Genomic DNA, 17,017 nt, shown 5'->3' with positions numbered 1-17,017 from the left:
TCCTTTGGATCGTTGTCCTTTGGATCGTTGCCCTTTGGCCTCTCCGGTTTCTTCTTCCTGGCCTCTCCGGTTTTTGCGTCGTTGGTGTGGTATGGCCCAATTGCCTGGAGATTTTCTGTTAATCTACCACACTTTTGGTTTGTCGTGATTTGGCCCAATTGCCTGGTGGTTTATATCCTTTAAACCAATCACGGGTTTTTGGAATTTGCGGTTTGACCTAATTGTCCAGTGACGATTGTTTTAGCCACAAATTTCTTTGTTTTTGTTTTTCTGTTCTGGCCCTATTGCCCGGTGACTAATTTTCTTTTAATCAAACATAAATTTGAATCTTGTTACCTGTGTTGTGTATTTTTCTTCTCGACTAGCTACTCAGTTTACCAGCCTGGAATTGTGATTTTCTTGATTTCCTTGGGTAGTTTCGGTTTCGTTTTGCACACAAACACTTTAAAGCGACGAAGAAAAAAAATTCTTCGTGTACAAATCCACAAGACTGCGCCAGTTTCAATTTTGGGCTTTTATTTAACTTTTTTAAAAATACAATTTTTTTTTAGGAATTAAAAAAACACTATTCTGAAGTTCCTACATAACATACACGAGTGGTAAACAAGACTGCTCTAATTATTCTAAGTAGAGAATTTATATATCTCTAAAACTGCTGAGTTTGCAGAGTTTGCTTTATTATAACAAAGGGATGGTATATGGTAATTAAAAATTCTTATTTTTTGTCGTACTATCACCCCCTGAATTTACGGGAGGTCTTTCTGAAACACCCTGTTCATATATACACTGCTCCTAATCTCCAAATTTTCCCCCACTACTCGATGGCGCACGCACGTTCGGCCGTTTTTGAGCATGTTTGGACGAATTTTTCACCTATTTCGCATCATTTTATCGGAAAATTAGAATATTAGTTTTGTAGTATTATACTTCTACTTTTAAAAACCGGCTGAAAAATTACAATCGGACCACCTCCAACGCATCTAGAAATTGTGCAAAATAGTGCACAAAAATATTCAAATTGCAATTGTGCGAAAACTAATGGTCCGACAGCGCCTGCTTTGTGCACTCTTAAAGTACATATAATTCACTATTTTTATGCATAGAGTCCTCTTTACAACTTAAAAAATGGCAGAGTAATGAATTTTTCAAAAAAGCTAAATTTCCGATTTTTCCGGGTTTTCTTCGTTTCTAATTATCCGATCGGATCGATCGACCTCTCATTTCATTCGTATTTCGATTCTCTACAAATTTTCTCTTTACAGCATTCAGATTGTTTCATTAATTTAGGTTTTCTAAGCAAAACACTAAAAAAATACGTGTTTTGCATAAAATATTTATAAAAAATTAATGGTAAATTGGAGTAAGAAACATATAAGAAATATACCGGGTGATTCAGTTTGGTATTCGCGGCCATGTATCTCTTTTATTTTAACAAATAGCTATAACAAACCCTATATATTTTTAAATCGCCGCTCAAACTCTATCAAATGACATTATTAGATCGTCTTCATGGTAACATATGTCAAAATTGCTATAGTCAACTGTTTTTGTTCAAATGGCACAATATATATTTTTTTTATCAATTCTGGAAGATATTTCTTTTCTGCGTTCAACTATGTAAGGAAGTCTACAGTTTCATTAGAAATATTGCTAGAAAAACAAGAAAAAAGATGCACTCTACTTTTCGTAGCTTTATTCTGTAAAATGATAGCCAGCTGCGAAAACAAGTTACTATGTTTTTTAAAGTAACATATTATACATATTAAACAATACTTATTTCAAATGTTCAAAATGACCTCCATTTGCTTCCAAACACAGAATAGCTCTATTTATCACTCCCTCTCTCCAAACACATTCTAGTGTTTCTTCATTTAATCTCCGACATTCTAATCTTATTCTGATTTTAAGATCGTCAATATCATTTAAAGGCGAAGAGTAAACTATTTCTTTTAGGTAAGGCCAAAGAAAGAAATCTGTAGGAATGAGATCCGGAGATCTATAGCAGGCCATTTAACATCTTTATCGATTGTTCTTTATCTCTTACCCTTCTGGGTTTAAAAACTTTTCTTTTCTTTTGAACACCCTCTGCTGCCAAATTCCTGGTTAACTTTCCAAAAATTTTATCTGATGGAAGTAGTCTCTGCGGAAAACGATGTTGGTATTGTGCAAAACCGTACTTATCTTATCAACTTCGACGTCACCTATTACATGGATGTTGCACAATAATGAAAAAGTAATATTAACGGTCGGTAGAAGGAAGCACAAAAAACAAGCGCTTAGGTAGGGAATTCTGGAAGGAAGCCTAGAGAGTCGAAGATAGGCAGTTGAAGTGAGAACAGCGCGGAGTGAAAAGTAAGACGACCAGTGTAGTGTGAAAAATATAGAAGTAGTGAAAAATTAAGTGTTTAATCGGTATTAGTTAGCAGGTAATATTCTTTAAGTACTTTGTTGTTAATTGTTATATGTAATCTTATGATTGTGATGGTTATAGATGTTTCATGATAATAATTCTTTGTATGTTTAGCTTCCATTGCTTTATGCTCAAGGGCATATATTTTTCTAAGGTAAAATTGTTATAATTATTATTAACGATTGCTCATTATTTATTTCATGTTAAAATATATATATTGTCGTGACTGCCCAGACATTACAATAATGACTCCTTTGTTTCACATCTAACTTGTTTTTGTCATGATTACGTTGTTCGTAAAATATAGATGTTTCATGATAATAATTCTGTATATGTTTAGCTTTCATTGTCTTACGCTCAGGGGCGTGTATTTTTCTAAGATAAAATTGTTACAATTATTATTATAGATTGCTCATTATTTATTACATGTTAAAATATGTATATTGTCGTGACTGCCCAGATATTGCATTAACGACCTCTTTGTTTCACATTTAACTTGTTTTATCATGATTAGGTTGTTCTTTGATTTCTTGTGCTCACTTTATGTCATACGTCTATACGAGCCTTGTTGAATTTACTAACATTTTCGCCCGTGCGGAACGAATCTGGATTAAGCTCGATTGCCTCCCGTATGGGACTCCAGTGTTATGAAGGATCTTCCGAAATCTCAACTATAGCTGGATTGCCTCCCGTATGGGACTCCAGTACCTTCCGGCTCTGCCGGCTAACTAACACCAAACCTCTTCAGTTTTACTTGGAAGTGTGTATGACTAATATGAGGTAACAGATGACATTTAGTGACACATTAAATGAGACAGGTCTTATTTATCATTAGCAAAGGTTCTTAATTTATGCCTTTGGTTAGCGGTTGTTTTGTATTTATATTTGGGTGGTAAGAGCAACGATCTTGGGTTTCTCTGCCATGCTCTTTCCCCACAGGAGCTCTAGGTGAGCCTGGCACTCTCATTTTATGTTAAATGGTTGTTAATGTTTTTGTTGTTCATTCTATTGTCACTTGTTTAATTTGAAGACTGTTGTACATAAATAATAAAGTTAGGTGTATTTACTCTGTCTTTGTTTTATAAAATTTAACCATACATCCCCTCAGCGCCTTCCGGTCAATTAAAAAATAGACACACACAACGTAGGTATTCCTTATGACGATCACATATTTTTGGCCACAACTACGTTTATTTTTTCGATCGAACCCAGGGTTGTTATACTACAGTATAAATGCCTGGCAGCTTTAGCATTCTTTCAGCACTCTCCATAAATTAAAATCATATCTAGTTTTTCTTAGTTACTATAAGTATTCATGTTATAGTACTTAATAATAATTAGTTATAGATATAATAGGTAGGTACAAAATGTCAATTATTTTGAAAAATCGTTATTTTGAAACGTCAAAATTCAGTTGTTTCCGCAGCTGGCTATCATTTTTCAGAATAAAGCTACTGAAAGTAGGGTTCATCTTTTTTTGCTGATTTTCTAGCAATATTTCTAATGAAACTATAGACTTCCTTACATAGTTGAACGCAGAAAAGAAATATCTTCCAGAATTGATAAAAAAAATATATAGTGTGCCATTTGAACAAAAACAGTTGACTATAGCAATTTTGACATATGTTACCATGGAGACGATCTAACAATGTCATTTGATAGAATTTGATCGGCGATTTAAAAATATATAGGGTTTGTTATAGATATTTGATAAAACAAAAGAGATACGAGACCGCGAATATCAAACTGAATCACCCAGTATATCTACATATTGTCTTTTATATGACGGCACAGTCCGTTTGCTACTAGTATTTTTTTCACAAACAAAACCTCAATTGATTGATCTATTAGTTAAAATATTAAAGGTGTTGATATCTATCAATTTAATCGATTCTTGAATCAACATAACCGTGACATTATGAACTGTTAAAAGTCAATTTCTATAAAAAGTGAGCTTGCCTGATTTTTGCACCAAAATCTCTAATAACTATCTTAGTGAAATGTGTTTAGATTTATTAAAAAACAAGAATTAAACTGCAAATTTTGAATATTCCCGTCTACTTTAAGATGCGTTTTTTTTTTTGTTTCAGGTAATACAGGCGTGGATGTTAGTGAAGATTTCTCCAACATGTTCGGTACTTTTGGAGCCAATGTAGTCACTATCTCTTTCCTACTCCTATACGACAAATGGTCACAATTTTTCATCGACCTTGAAAATTGCAATAGGTTCGGAATACCAACAGATATAGAAGCATTAAGGAAGAATTTGAATTTATATTCCGTTCTATACGCGCTATACACTGTAGTTGGAGTTGCAATATACGGAGTGATCGCTATTGCGGAAACCTCGCACTGTAAAAAATTCAACGAAGAACATGGTTCGAACGAAATCTGTGGCACATTCACGCCGCTCGTGTTGCCTTTTGATGGAAATCCCATTTTCGTTCGATCTATTATATTTGTTATACAGGCGTTTATAGCTATGACGACTTTTTCTGCGCCTGCTGTAGTATGCTTTATGCTGTATGAAGCTGTAGAAACTTTGGTTGCATACATAACATTGCTGAAGCAGAGCTTTATTAACGTTTTTGAAACCACTAGTGAAGCAGAAAGAAAGGATAAGCTACGATTTTGTGTGTACTTCCATGATAACATGTTGAGGTAACTAGCATTACTAGAGTAAAGACGGGGATTATAGAAAACTACTTTTATTTATCGAATTATTTCGAACAGTACCTATTTCATAAAATATAAATAAAAAAAAATGGTGATGGCTTGGCCAAAAGGTTTATTATATCGAACTATAATAACAAAGTTAAAAAATACATACACAAAAAAAAATTCGTGTTAGTGGAAAAAGGTACATTTCTGGTAGCCGAAAAAATGGTGGGGTAATATGAAATATGTATATGGGGTATTATGGAATACTATTATATTTCCAAAATGAAAGAAACTAACTACAAAAATCGCAAATATAGTAATCGCGTTCGGCATTGGCGCACAGTTCGTGTGCCCAAAGCTCGCATCTAAGGCACCGTATCCATATTTCTCCCCTTAAGTCAGCCTTAAAACGTTCTAGACAGAAAAGGCATTCTGCATCGTCTTCTGCGTTACTATCAATATTCGAAAATTCTTCATCATCAGTAGAGTCATCCAAGGGAGGGATACTTTCATTTAAATCATCAGAAGATGTGTCGTCTTCTACCAGTTTCTTTCTAGCTTTTTTCGTAACACAATTTGAACTTGCTTTGGCGTCATCATTCATTTTGCTGTTACCAGGTTTTCCATCGTCAGTTATCTTTTTCTTTCCATCGAACCCAACTTTTCTTTTAACTTTATTTTTTTCACTTTTCGATAAAATTGACTCTTCCAGTTCATTTTTGTTTGGGGTGGTAGTCAAAATTTTGGCCGTTCCCGACTTGCGGCCTCTTGTGCCTTGTCGTTTTTTAAGAACGGGAATAAGAACTATTTGTTGTGGTAAAACTGGTTCTCCATTTGTTCCTTCATCGGCATCTTCCTGGAGACGCGGGGCGATAAACTGATTTTCATGTTCAACGGGAGTTTCTTCATTTTTGTGTGCATCTTGTGCGTAGTGTGAGGTGGTAAGCACAATATACAAGGTGTAACTGAAATAAGTATTCAAAATTTCTGAGCTCGTAAAACAAGTCGAAAAATGACGAAAACTAGTATAATTTTTATCAGTGGCAGCTCCTAAGGGAGCTACGCTATCCTAAAGGGGTAACCTCGGAAACAGTTTTTAATGCGTAACATCCAAACGGCTCGACATTAAGTCACGAAATTTTGGTGAGATATTAACCTTGACGTGCTTAATAAGTCTCATAAAATACATTTCAAAATTTGCTACAGGGGCGTGAGAAAATGCAGGACCCAGGGACAAATTTAATCATATCTTTTTTGTAGTCAATTTTTTCTAGTTCCTGACTCGAAAATATTGAAATTTGAAGTATTTAACATAAAAAAGGTCCTCTTGTTAAATTTCACTAGGATGTGCCGTTTTCCAGTAAAATCGATTTCAATCATTCCCAACGTGCTCCAAATTCAACTTTCATTACATAGCAAAATAAATTAATTGCAGTGTGCCATGGGGAAAACAACTAGTCTGACAGTTAACAGAAATGTCAAGTATTTTTAGTTTCAAATTTGTGTCATTTGAGTATTCGCAGTGCCGTTTTATAGTAAATAAAAATATCAAATAATTTAAAAATGCAACAGTATACATTTTCTGAGTATGTAGATATGCTTTTGACGTTAGGTGAATGTCATGGAAGCGCAAGAGCAGCCGCACAACGATACGGTGAAAAGTTCCCCAACAGAAATGTGCCCAATTACAAAACATTTCTTTGCACAGAAAGGCGTTTGCGAGAACGGGGTACGTTAAAAAGGAACAATTTTGAGAGAGGCAGGCGTAGAATAATTAGAAATGTCCTGAATGAGGAAAATATTTTAAATTTAGTTGAAGCTAACGCCACACTTAGTACAAGACGACTATCAGTTCAAAATAACATGTCTCATATGACAGTATGGAGGATAATGAGAGAACAACAATTGTATCCCTATCATTATAGACAGGCCCAAGACATTTTACCACAGGACAGGCCCATGCGCAGACAGTTTTGTCAGTTGGTTTTAGACAGGCAAGCCGAAGATCCGATGTTTCTATCGAATATTATTTTTACCGATGAAGCTACCTTTACCAGAAGCGGTGTTTTTAATATGCGCAATGAACATATGTGGGCCGAAGAAAATCCTAATGCTCGGAAGGTAACCCATTATCAGCATTCATTTAAAATAAATGTTTGGGCTGCCACATTAGGAAATAATCTATTTGGATATCACATCATGCCTGGAAATTTAACCGGAGCAATGTACCATCAATTTTTGTCTACTAGATTGTATGAATTTTTAGAGGATATTCCTTTGGTAAGACGAGGTTCCTTATGGTACATGCATGACGGCGCCCCTCCTCACTTCAACCGTCAATGTCGACAGTGGTTAAACGAGCACTTCCCAAATCGCTGGATTGGCCGAGGAAATGATGCTGCCATAAATTGGCCTCCACGGTCACCAGACCTCAACCCAATGGATTTTAACGTGTGGGGTCAAATGAAACAAAAAGTGTATTTCCAAGCTGTTGACAATGAGGAACAGTTGCGTCAGCGTATAGAAAATGTATTTAATGAACTCAATGTGGAGCACAAACTATACCGGAACCTATTTTCTTTGGAAAACAGGTTACGTGCGTGCATTAGGGCAAACGGCGGACATTTTGAAAGTTGAATCTAGTCTGTCTTCTTGACTAGGGCACATTTTCTGCTAAAGAAATTAAGATATTTGGTTAATTTGTTAAACTAAACTAAATGGTTTAAATCTGTTAAAATGTTACGTAAAAGTTTCAGCCGCTTACAATAGTTTAATAAATAATCTCATATGTATCTATTTTTTAGCTTTTATTTATATCACCATATTTTTATTTGTTACTATTAAGAGTGTTAAAAATATTTGACATTTCTGTTAACTGTCAGACTAGTTGTTTTCCCCATGGCACACTGCAATTAATTTATTTTGCTATGTAATGAAAGTTGAATTTGGAGCACGTTGGGAATGATTGAAATCGATTTTACTGGAAAACGGCACATCCTAGTGAAATTTAACAAGAGGACCTTTTTTATGTTAAATACTTCAAATTTCAATATTTTCGAGTCAGGAACTAGAAAAAATTGACTACAAAAAAGATATGATTAAATTTGTCCCTGGGTCCTGCATTTTCTCACGCCCCTGTAGCAAATTTTGAAATGTATTTTATGAGACTTATTAAGCACGTCAAGGTTAATATCTCACCAAAATTTCGTGACTTAATGTCGAGCCGTTTGGATGTTACGCATTAAAAACTGTTTCCGAGGTTACCCCTTTAGGAGAGCGTAGCTCCCTTAGGAGCCGCCACTGACAAAAATTGTACTAAAGTTTTCGTCATTTTTCGACTTGTTTTACAAGCTCAGAAATTTTGACTACTTATTTCAGTTACACCTTGTAGATACGTGGTTTTCCCTAGCAGTGAAAATAACATCTAAGTTTCTAGTGTAGGTGTGATGCCCGTCCAAAATCAAAAGTACAGGGTTTCCGGCACTTGGTCTTACATAATCTATGAAATGGTTGAACCATTGTGTAAATATGTCGGTCTGAATTCACCCAGATGGATGGAAGGCAAAAATACTTTCTGGTGGGGCTCCCTTCTTTATCAATTCGCTGGAATTCTTGCGAGGGAATATAAGCAAAGGAGGCACATAATTGCCGCTTGCGCTCATACACAATACGCAAGTCACTAGAGACCCTCGCTCTGCAGTTGTCAGCGCTCCTATCTGCCGTTTTCCCCTTTGAGAAAAAACCTCAGGGCACTTTGATTGAACTATGCTAAGACCACTTTCATCAACGTTAAATATTTGATTAGCTGAAAAGTTTTTATCTTCCATTTCTTTCTCTAACAGATCAAACAACTCATCAACGTTTTTCTTGTTAAAGCCCAGTGCTCGTGCAAATGACGTTCCTGTCGGCTTTCGTAGGCTTAACACGTCCTTATGTCTTAATCTGAAACGTTTTAGCCAATCCTTTCCGGCCGTTTTTTTTGAGTAGGGAGAAATAATTTGGGATGTTATTCCTCCTAGCTAACTGAAATGCGAGATTACAGATATCCCGTCTAGTTAACCCATAAAAGGTTTTCTCCATTGCCAGGCAATGCTTCACTAGCTCCTTTTCCAGTTGATCTGGCAAAATAGGTTTCCTTCCTAGTTTTGTTTGGCATACCTCACTAGCAGTACCATCCTTCTTACAAAGACTTAAAAGAGTGGCACGAGGCACATTCAATCTTTTGATTTTGCTTCTAACTGCTATCACAGCTTTCTTCATGTCTTCCTCATTCCACTTTTTACGTTGTGAAGATGTGGGTTTCATTTTCGTAAGCATTCGAGGCATTTCTGAAACCAATTTTAGAATTTTAATATAGTAAGGAAGAGTCGGGTAATATGGAATACTATTTCATAATCGCCGCCTTTATAAATTTGAGAGAGGTTATAAAAAAATATAAGTTATCTAAATTGAGCAGTATCCCTACATTTTAGCTTTCATACATCATTCATTAACCTAATTAAACAATAATATCAAATGAATGCACCTTCAAAAGTGTTTATAATAAAACTTTAATGTACTTACCAAAAGTTATCATGTGCACCGAAATCAGATCAGCTGTCAACAAGACCACACGGTTAATGCCTATGGACTAAGCACTCTTGTGGGAGAATCTTGAACTCATTTGAATGATATTATAACACATGAGCATAGATGGAGCTATTAGTTCAGCCAAAAATATGGTATTCCATATTAACGGATATATTTCATAATCCCCGACTTTACTCTATATATTTTAGGATAATATAACAGCACAAATTTACAGTTACAATTTTGTACATAGCAAGAGCGTTGTACCAAAAGGTAGCACATTCGACCTTCAGTATTTAGCATATTTATTAATGGCAAAATTATTTATAATTATTAGAATAATTAGAAAACGTAGGATCCTCTCAAAACACAAAATTAGGTTGGGTTAATAATCTAAAATAATCATTGTATCATTTGTAACAGTGCCTAGATCCACTTTCTGAAAATACTTTTTTTATTTTATTTATTTTTTTGTTAAAACTCTTTAATATGAATTTTTACAGTTTATGTCAACGTCTAAGTACTTTAGGAAAACATTCAGCTGGATTTCTGTGTATGACATGTGCAGTGGTATTCGGATGCATTGGAAATTTCATATTAAAAGTGAGTATTATTCTCTTTCATTGAAAGAAACATTAATTTTTCCCTTGTAGGCACTAAGTTTTAGACTAAAGGACACCGCACGGTCCCTATGAAAATGTCGGTCAAATTGACTGAAATTGTGGTAAGTTGTTGGTTTTATGTTACTGACCAAAAGTTTTCTCAGTACTTGGGTCCGAACATAAATTCTTTCCTATTGATAGCAGTCTGAATCATTTCTGCTGATGATGGCTGCAGAGTAATATGAGTAGAATATTGCAATAAAAACAGTAACTTTTGTGAATTGTTTATAGAAAAAATTAATCGGATGACTTCGAAAAGTTGCTAACATTTTTGACATGTGCCAAATGAAGAAGGCAGAGAACTTAGGTTACTCTGACTCTGTAAGTAGCACCATTAGTCCAGACGGTATCTGTTTCAAAGAGTCCATATTTGGGTGAATCGTATATCCACGGAGATTTTTGGCTTTTTGGCTTTCAAATATCACTAGAAATGAAAATTTTTCTATGCGCATAAAAAAAAACGTGGGCTTAACTTTTGGCGGCACAATATGTTAAAAAAATGCGAAAAATTTCATATTTTTCTTCCTATTTAATTATGTATCTTTTCAAGAGTTGATTTTAGGCGAAAATGCAATAGGAAAAAAAATTTTGTAATTAAATTTTACAAAATATGAATAGTTACAAATCGAATGAATCATGATTATTATGGTAAAAATCGAAAAAATCGCCAAATATGGGGTTAAAAAACATTACTTTTTAGGAAATCTTTTTGAGGTCTTTAAATTGAGTTGGAACTTTCATACTTGGCTCAGGAAAACTTCATGTTATATAGAATCATCACACCAAATTCCATCAAAATCGGTTCGATAGATTTTGCATAATAATTTTGCAATCCAGATTTTGAAAAAAAATTTGCAAATTTTCAAAATTTTGCACAGCAAAAACCAAGGCCCTTAGATACTTGAAAATTTAATCACATATAGAAGGGCTCTCAATCTTTCAAACGCTTTTTGAAAATTCGAATCCGTCAATTAGGAGAGCTCTGGCGCTTGTTTAAACAATGGTCGAATTTTTGTACGTCTAAAGTTGATAATTAAAGGAAGTTTAAAGATAAATAATTATCGGACTGTTGAAAGACCAATAATTATTATTAATGACAGGCATTTGAAAATACTCTAATTGTTTTTTTTTAAATCGCAAGACATCCATTAAAAAAAAAATATCAAAATCGGACCTCTAAGCTGAGATATTACAAATTTTTTAAGCGCGTCGCGGTTTTGAACTCGCCGATTGAATTTCGAGCAGGCCGAAGCGGCCGCGCTCTCTGCCACCCCAACCACCACCACCCGTACGATTTTCTTGAATTTCTCGCTCGCATAAATAAATTTAAACGCGTGTTAAAGTAGGTTGCCAATGAAGAAAAGTATTGCAAACTTAGACCTGGTAATAACTCGGAATACCAAAGGTATTTTTCGAAAAATTAGCCCGGATGTCCCAGTACATTTCGTGTAAATGGCGGTTAACTTTGATCAGCTATAACTACGTAATAACTAATTGACCAACCGATCTGTTTTTTTTTAAAGAAGCGTCTTTCCAATAACTTTTAAAACCAGCTTTAAAAATTTGATTTGATTGAATATTTACAAAGTTATTCTAATTGTTTTTAAGTACAAAAATTCGATCAATGTTTAAACAGGCGCCAGCGCTCTCCTAATTGACGGATTCCAATTTTTAAAAAAGCGTTTGAAAGCTTGAGAGCCTTTCTATATGTGATTACATTTTTAAGTATCTAAGGGCCTCGGTTTTTGCTGTGCAAAATTTTGAAAATTTGCAATTTTTTTTTTCAAAATCTGGATTGCAAAATTATTATGCAAAATCTATCGAACCGATTTTGATGAAATTTGGTGTGATGATTCTACATAACATGAACTTTTCTTGAGCCAAGTATGAAGGTCCTATACCCAACATAAAGGCCCCAAAAAAAATCCCTAAAAAATAATGTTTTTTAACCCAATTTTTGGCGATTTATTCGATTTTTACAATAATAATCATGATTCATTCGATTTGTAACTAGTCATATTTTGTAAAATTTAATTACACACATTTTTTCCTCTTCCATTTTCGCCTAAAATCAACTATTGAAAAGATACATAATTAAATAGGAAGAAAAGTATGAGGAGGATTATTAAAATTTCACAGAAATATTTATTAAGAATCCAAAAATAAAAAGAATATTGGTGGATCGAGTTTTAAGCTTTTAAGCATGAATCTTTGATACTTTACAAACAGACAGAAGAAAAATAAATATTGGGCACTTGGTTCTTTCTGCGGAAAAACTGTTTTGAAGGGTTAAGACCATCTTTAATGTTCATACCCGAAAACACATTTTTATATATGTATATCTTGTCCTCTATTGGTCCTATCAAACTTCTTTTGATTAAGCAAAATCAAAACGGCCTCTACTAAATAGGACGATTCGCAGTCGATTGAACATTAGGGATTGCATCCCCCGTTTTGTAGATGTACTACAGAAAAATTGTATTGTATTTTTTATTTTCGTAAATTTTCACTAAAAATAAAAACTCCAGACAAGATTGCTTGTGAATCATTCATTCTGTTCAATAGAAATAATTGCCATTTTGTTTCATTCCAGTATATTGATTAGAGCCCGAGATATCACGGAAATATTGTTTTTTGGTGGAGAACATCAGAAAAAATTATTCATATGATTAGAGAAAAAGTAAAAAGTTTTTATATTAAAATGTTAATTTTAATCGTACAAACATTTTTCGCACATTAGGGGGTTGTTCACCCCTTAAAAAGAGAACTTTATTTTTGTCAATTTGTTTACATAAATCATATTTATAATTTTTTTTGAGCAAATATGAATTTTTAATATATAAAATTTTTTTTTTAAATTGTTTTTCCGAAGTAAAACAAAGGTTGCAATCCCCAAAACACGGAATTACTTGAGTTGTTTTTTTATAAGTAATTTCCATTTTGTTTCATTCCAAAATATTGATTCCGAGATATCTAGGAAATACTGTTTTTGGGAGTGAACATCAGGAGTAGTTTACATCCGTTTACATTCCGCCGGTAAAAAAAATACGTGTCTCTAAATTTTTAAGTTCTACAACATATATAAAATTCTTGGAAATCGGAGTATTCGGGTTGGGGTAGATCCCTTGTGAGACATGCATGAATGTAATTTACAAACTACTATTGCCAACAGTCAAAGCGGGCAGTTTGGTATTTGCCACATGTCAGAATTGTTAATTAGCAACTTATCGAAGTCATCCGATTATTTTTTTCTATAAACATTTCACAAAAATTACTGCTATAGCAATATTCTACTCATATTGCTTTGCAGCCATCATCAGTAGAATTGACTCAGTCCGCCATTAAGAATAACACAAAACCACAATTTCTGCGTTCCTGTTAAAAAGCTCTCTTTTTTCTAATAAACTTTTATTAGAGAAATTTTTCTGTATTACTTCCCGTTTAAAAGTTTTAAGCAATTTCGTCCTAAAGAGTCTTAAAAGAAATACCACCTAAAAATCACATGGCGGTGGAAGGATCAAGTAGTCGTTGGAAAATAATAGAATGTTCATTGTTTAAAGTGCATAAATGTCATTAAGAATAAATAAAAGGATTAAACTCGATAATTCTTTAATACAGTTAAAACAAAAGGTGATGATAACAATAACTAAACTTAAAAAATAAAGCAAACGCTTTCATACTACATACATATTACAATCTATTCTCTATATGACTTTCTCTCATTTCAAGACACATATCCAATCTTCGCCTGACTTCTTTGTGGCTTGCGTTTCTTAACAGTTCGCCTTTAACTCATCTCGCGAAAGTGTTTTGTAAACATTATTTTTAAAACCATCCATAAAAAAATCGAGGAGTGTTAGATCTGGTGACATTCCGGGCCACTGAATAGGTCCATTAAACCCAATCCATTTTTCTGGGAAAGTGTTATCTAAATGGGCTTGTGGGGTGGAGCCCCGTCGTGCTGAAACCATTCTCCAGAAGTGCAAGAAGTTCTTCTTGTAGGAAGTTTAGGTAACTCACGCTGTTCAATGTATGTTCATAAAAATAAGGCACAATTAAATGCCTACCGATGATGCCGCACCATACATTTACTCCAAAATGGACTTATTAGGTTAGGATATCATTGGGTTAAATGTTTATGGGGTTTGGTTAATTGGATTTCGTGTTGGAAACTTGAGTCTTAAGGTTATATGGTTTAATTGTTCAGAATATTGTTTTTTTTTGAGGTTATGAAAAGGTGATGGGGTTAAATAGACACAGATTAGGATTCAGCGACCCAAAAAACGTATTATTATAAACATGGTCCGACCTCTGGACCCGAAGGTCGATTTTTTTTGTGTGGCTGTGTAATCAATCATGAATATGTTTATTGAACCACATACACGATCGTTCAGAGGGCGCTTTGTATTTGAAATCTTTACGAAACTACTAAACAACCGACAGGACACGTGACTTTTGCAAAATGGAGCACTTACAAATTTTAGTCAGCTACTGGGTGAGTTTTTGAACATATTTCCATATAAGTGGATACGCAACCACGGACCACCCAGGTCACCGGACCTTGACGCTGGTGATTTCAGTTTGAGAGAGTGCATGAAGATATTAATGTTTCAACCGCCGAGAGGAACTGATTGGCCGCCGTGAAAGAATAGTGGTTACATATTGTAGACCGTTGTATTAAAATGAATGGTGAATTTTGAATATATTATTTCTGTTTAGGACGTGACCTTATGTTTTATTTTTAAATAAACATTTGAAGCGTTAACAGTTACTTTTCTCGCTTATTTTTAGGAATTTCCAAAAAAGTTATATGAAAAAGTTGCCTATTTTAATGAGAAGAATATGTAAAAATCACCCCAAAGTGTGCAATTCGACTACATTTTTATCAATTAATTTTGCATTGCTTTTTAGTCTAAACCAGTTGCCGGCATATGTTACTTTTTGGGATATGTAGCGGCTTTGTTCCTGCTTTGCCATGGAGGTCAAAGGATACTAGATGAAGTAAGATTTTTAAATATATTAACATCGACTGCAATCGAAGTCTGAATTTTCTCCATTGAAAGATTAGGTTAAACAAACGGTTTAATGTTTTTGACTGTATTCTTATATATCCATTTTTTATTGCTTATCATCACTATATAATATCATTGTAATGCCATTTTTTATGTTTTCAGACGCTGTCAGTTGCCGACGCGTTGTACGATTCAAAATGGTATGATGGCGACGTGCAAATTATGAGGGACATATGTTTTATACTAGCCAGAGCACAGATACCAGCAACATTGGGAGCATTGCCCCTAGGAGTGATGAATTACCCCTTATTTTTGATGGTACATGCGCTGTTTATTGTGACCTAATTTTTTTAACTGGCGTGTTTATTTTCCTACAGATAATGAAGACGTCTTACTCCTATCTCACGTTGCTAAGTCAGAACACTTAGGAAAAAAAATACACAACGGCTGCTGATACAGGCAATGGATTGTTTACAAAACTTTCTACCACTATAATACAATGAGCTTTAGCACAAATACAAATTACATCTTTAATGTAACAATAGATACGTAGGACTAGACGAATAAAACGCTTATGCATTTTAAAGTAATTGTCAATAGAGGAAAGTCGCTTGTATTTAGACAGTTGCCTAATTTTGGACACCTTCATATTTTTAAAGCCAACGTAATCAGTAATTTAGCCCAGAGTAAAGTAAACGGAAAGATTATCTTACTGCGTTAAAATTTTTGTTCATTACTATAAAACATGATTCTTTTTGAGGCAATACAATTAGGTTTACAAATTTAGCATAGGCGTAGTACCTCATTATTAGATATCTAAAATTAGGAATCTGCATATATTTTATATTAGCAATATGCTCAAAAAATGAAATGCATGCTAAAATTGGAATCCTTAAAATATTAAAATCTATTGCAATTATCAGAGAAACAAAGGTCCTAATTTTGGATACACTATTCAAAATTAGAAATCCTTATTTAATATTTAAGAACCGCTTATTTTCAGTTTTAAATTGTATTTCAATTTCCATTGTAAAATAAATATTTTGCACTGTTGTTGTTTCCTTTGAATTAAATGTATATTTTAAGCAAAAGTGTAGAAATAAAGTTTTTTTCCATAAAAAAAATAATTCCACTTTTCTCTACGTCACATTAGAATTATTTAGTTACACCAGATGTCTCGTAAAAAAGTATCAGTTAGTAGAATGTTTAGAACTATTTGTTTTTCTTATTAGGATCAGAGATACGGGAGTATAACTTGCTGCGTTTTTTTGCAAAACCAGAAAAAGCAATAAATTTTTTGTCGGTTAATATGCTAGGAAGTACCTACTCAAAATAGAAAAATAATATTAGATTAACTAGTAACATGTGAATGCCTCAATAAAACTATTTATCAAATAAGTGGCTTTATTTTATCATGAAATAACATTAAATATGCTTATCTCCAAAAGCGATTTAAAAAAGTTAACCTTGGATTTCAATGTCAAACCAAGGTGGACTTCAAGATATTAAACCGAAAACATTTATGCCAGTAATCGGTAGAGCATCAACACAAAATGGTACGTTGGTAATGTCCAGATAATGAGACATATGTCTTATACTACTTAGATCCCGGAGATCAGTTATTATAAGTGTATTACAATAAGAAATTATGAATTATTTATTTATTATGGTGTGCTGTTTAAAGTGACAAATTTTATAATTAA

The 17,017-nt window shown here is 33.8% G+C and overlaps 1 protein-coding gene across 1 annotated transcript in view; it reads left to right on the top strand.

Moving 5' to 3' along the window:
* LOC108917068 (odorant receptor Or2-like) overlaps nucleotides 1-15,905 on the top strand; it is a 25,419-nt gene extending 9,514 nt beyond the window's left edge. The window contains exons 2-6 of the mRNA XM_018723499.2: nucleotides 4,501-5,071; nucleotides 10,144-10,243; nucleotides 15,214-15,303; nucleotides 15,477-15,632; nucleotides 15,692-15,905. Of these exons, the coding sequence (XP_018579015.2) occupies nucleotides 4,501-5,071; nucleotides 10,144-10,243; nucleotides 15,214-15,303; nucleotides 15,477-15,632; nucleotides 15,692-15,742 (968 nt within the window). The 3' untranslated portion in view covers nucleotides 15,743-15,905. The remainder of the gene's footprint in view (nucleotides 1-4,500; nucleotides 5,072-10,143; nucleotides 10,244-15,213; nucleotides 15,304-15,476; nucleotides 15,633-15,691) is intronic.
* Nucleotides 15,906-17,017: the final 1,112 nt, after the last annotated feature.

Source organism: Anoplophora glabripennis, unplaced genomic scaffold, assembly GCF_000390285.2.
Source record: "Anoplophora glabripennis isolate ALB-LARVAE unplaced genomic scaffold, Agla_2.0 scaffold69, whole genome shotgun sequence".
Classification (NCBI taxonomy): Eukaryota; Metazoa; Arthropoda; class Insecta; order Coleoptera; family Cerambycidae; genus Anoplophora; species Anoplophora glabripennis.
The sequence above is the reverse complement of the archived record's forward strand: the minus strand, read 5'-3'. Positions and strand labels throughout refer to the sequence as shown.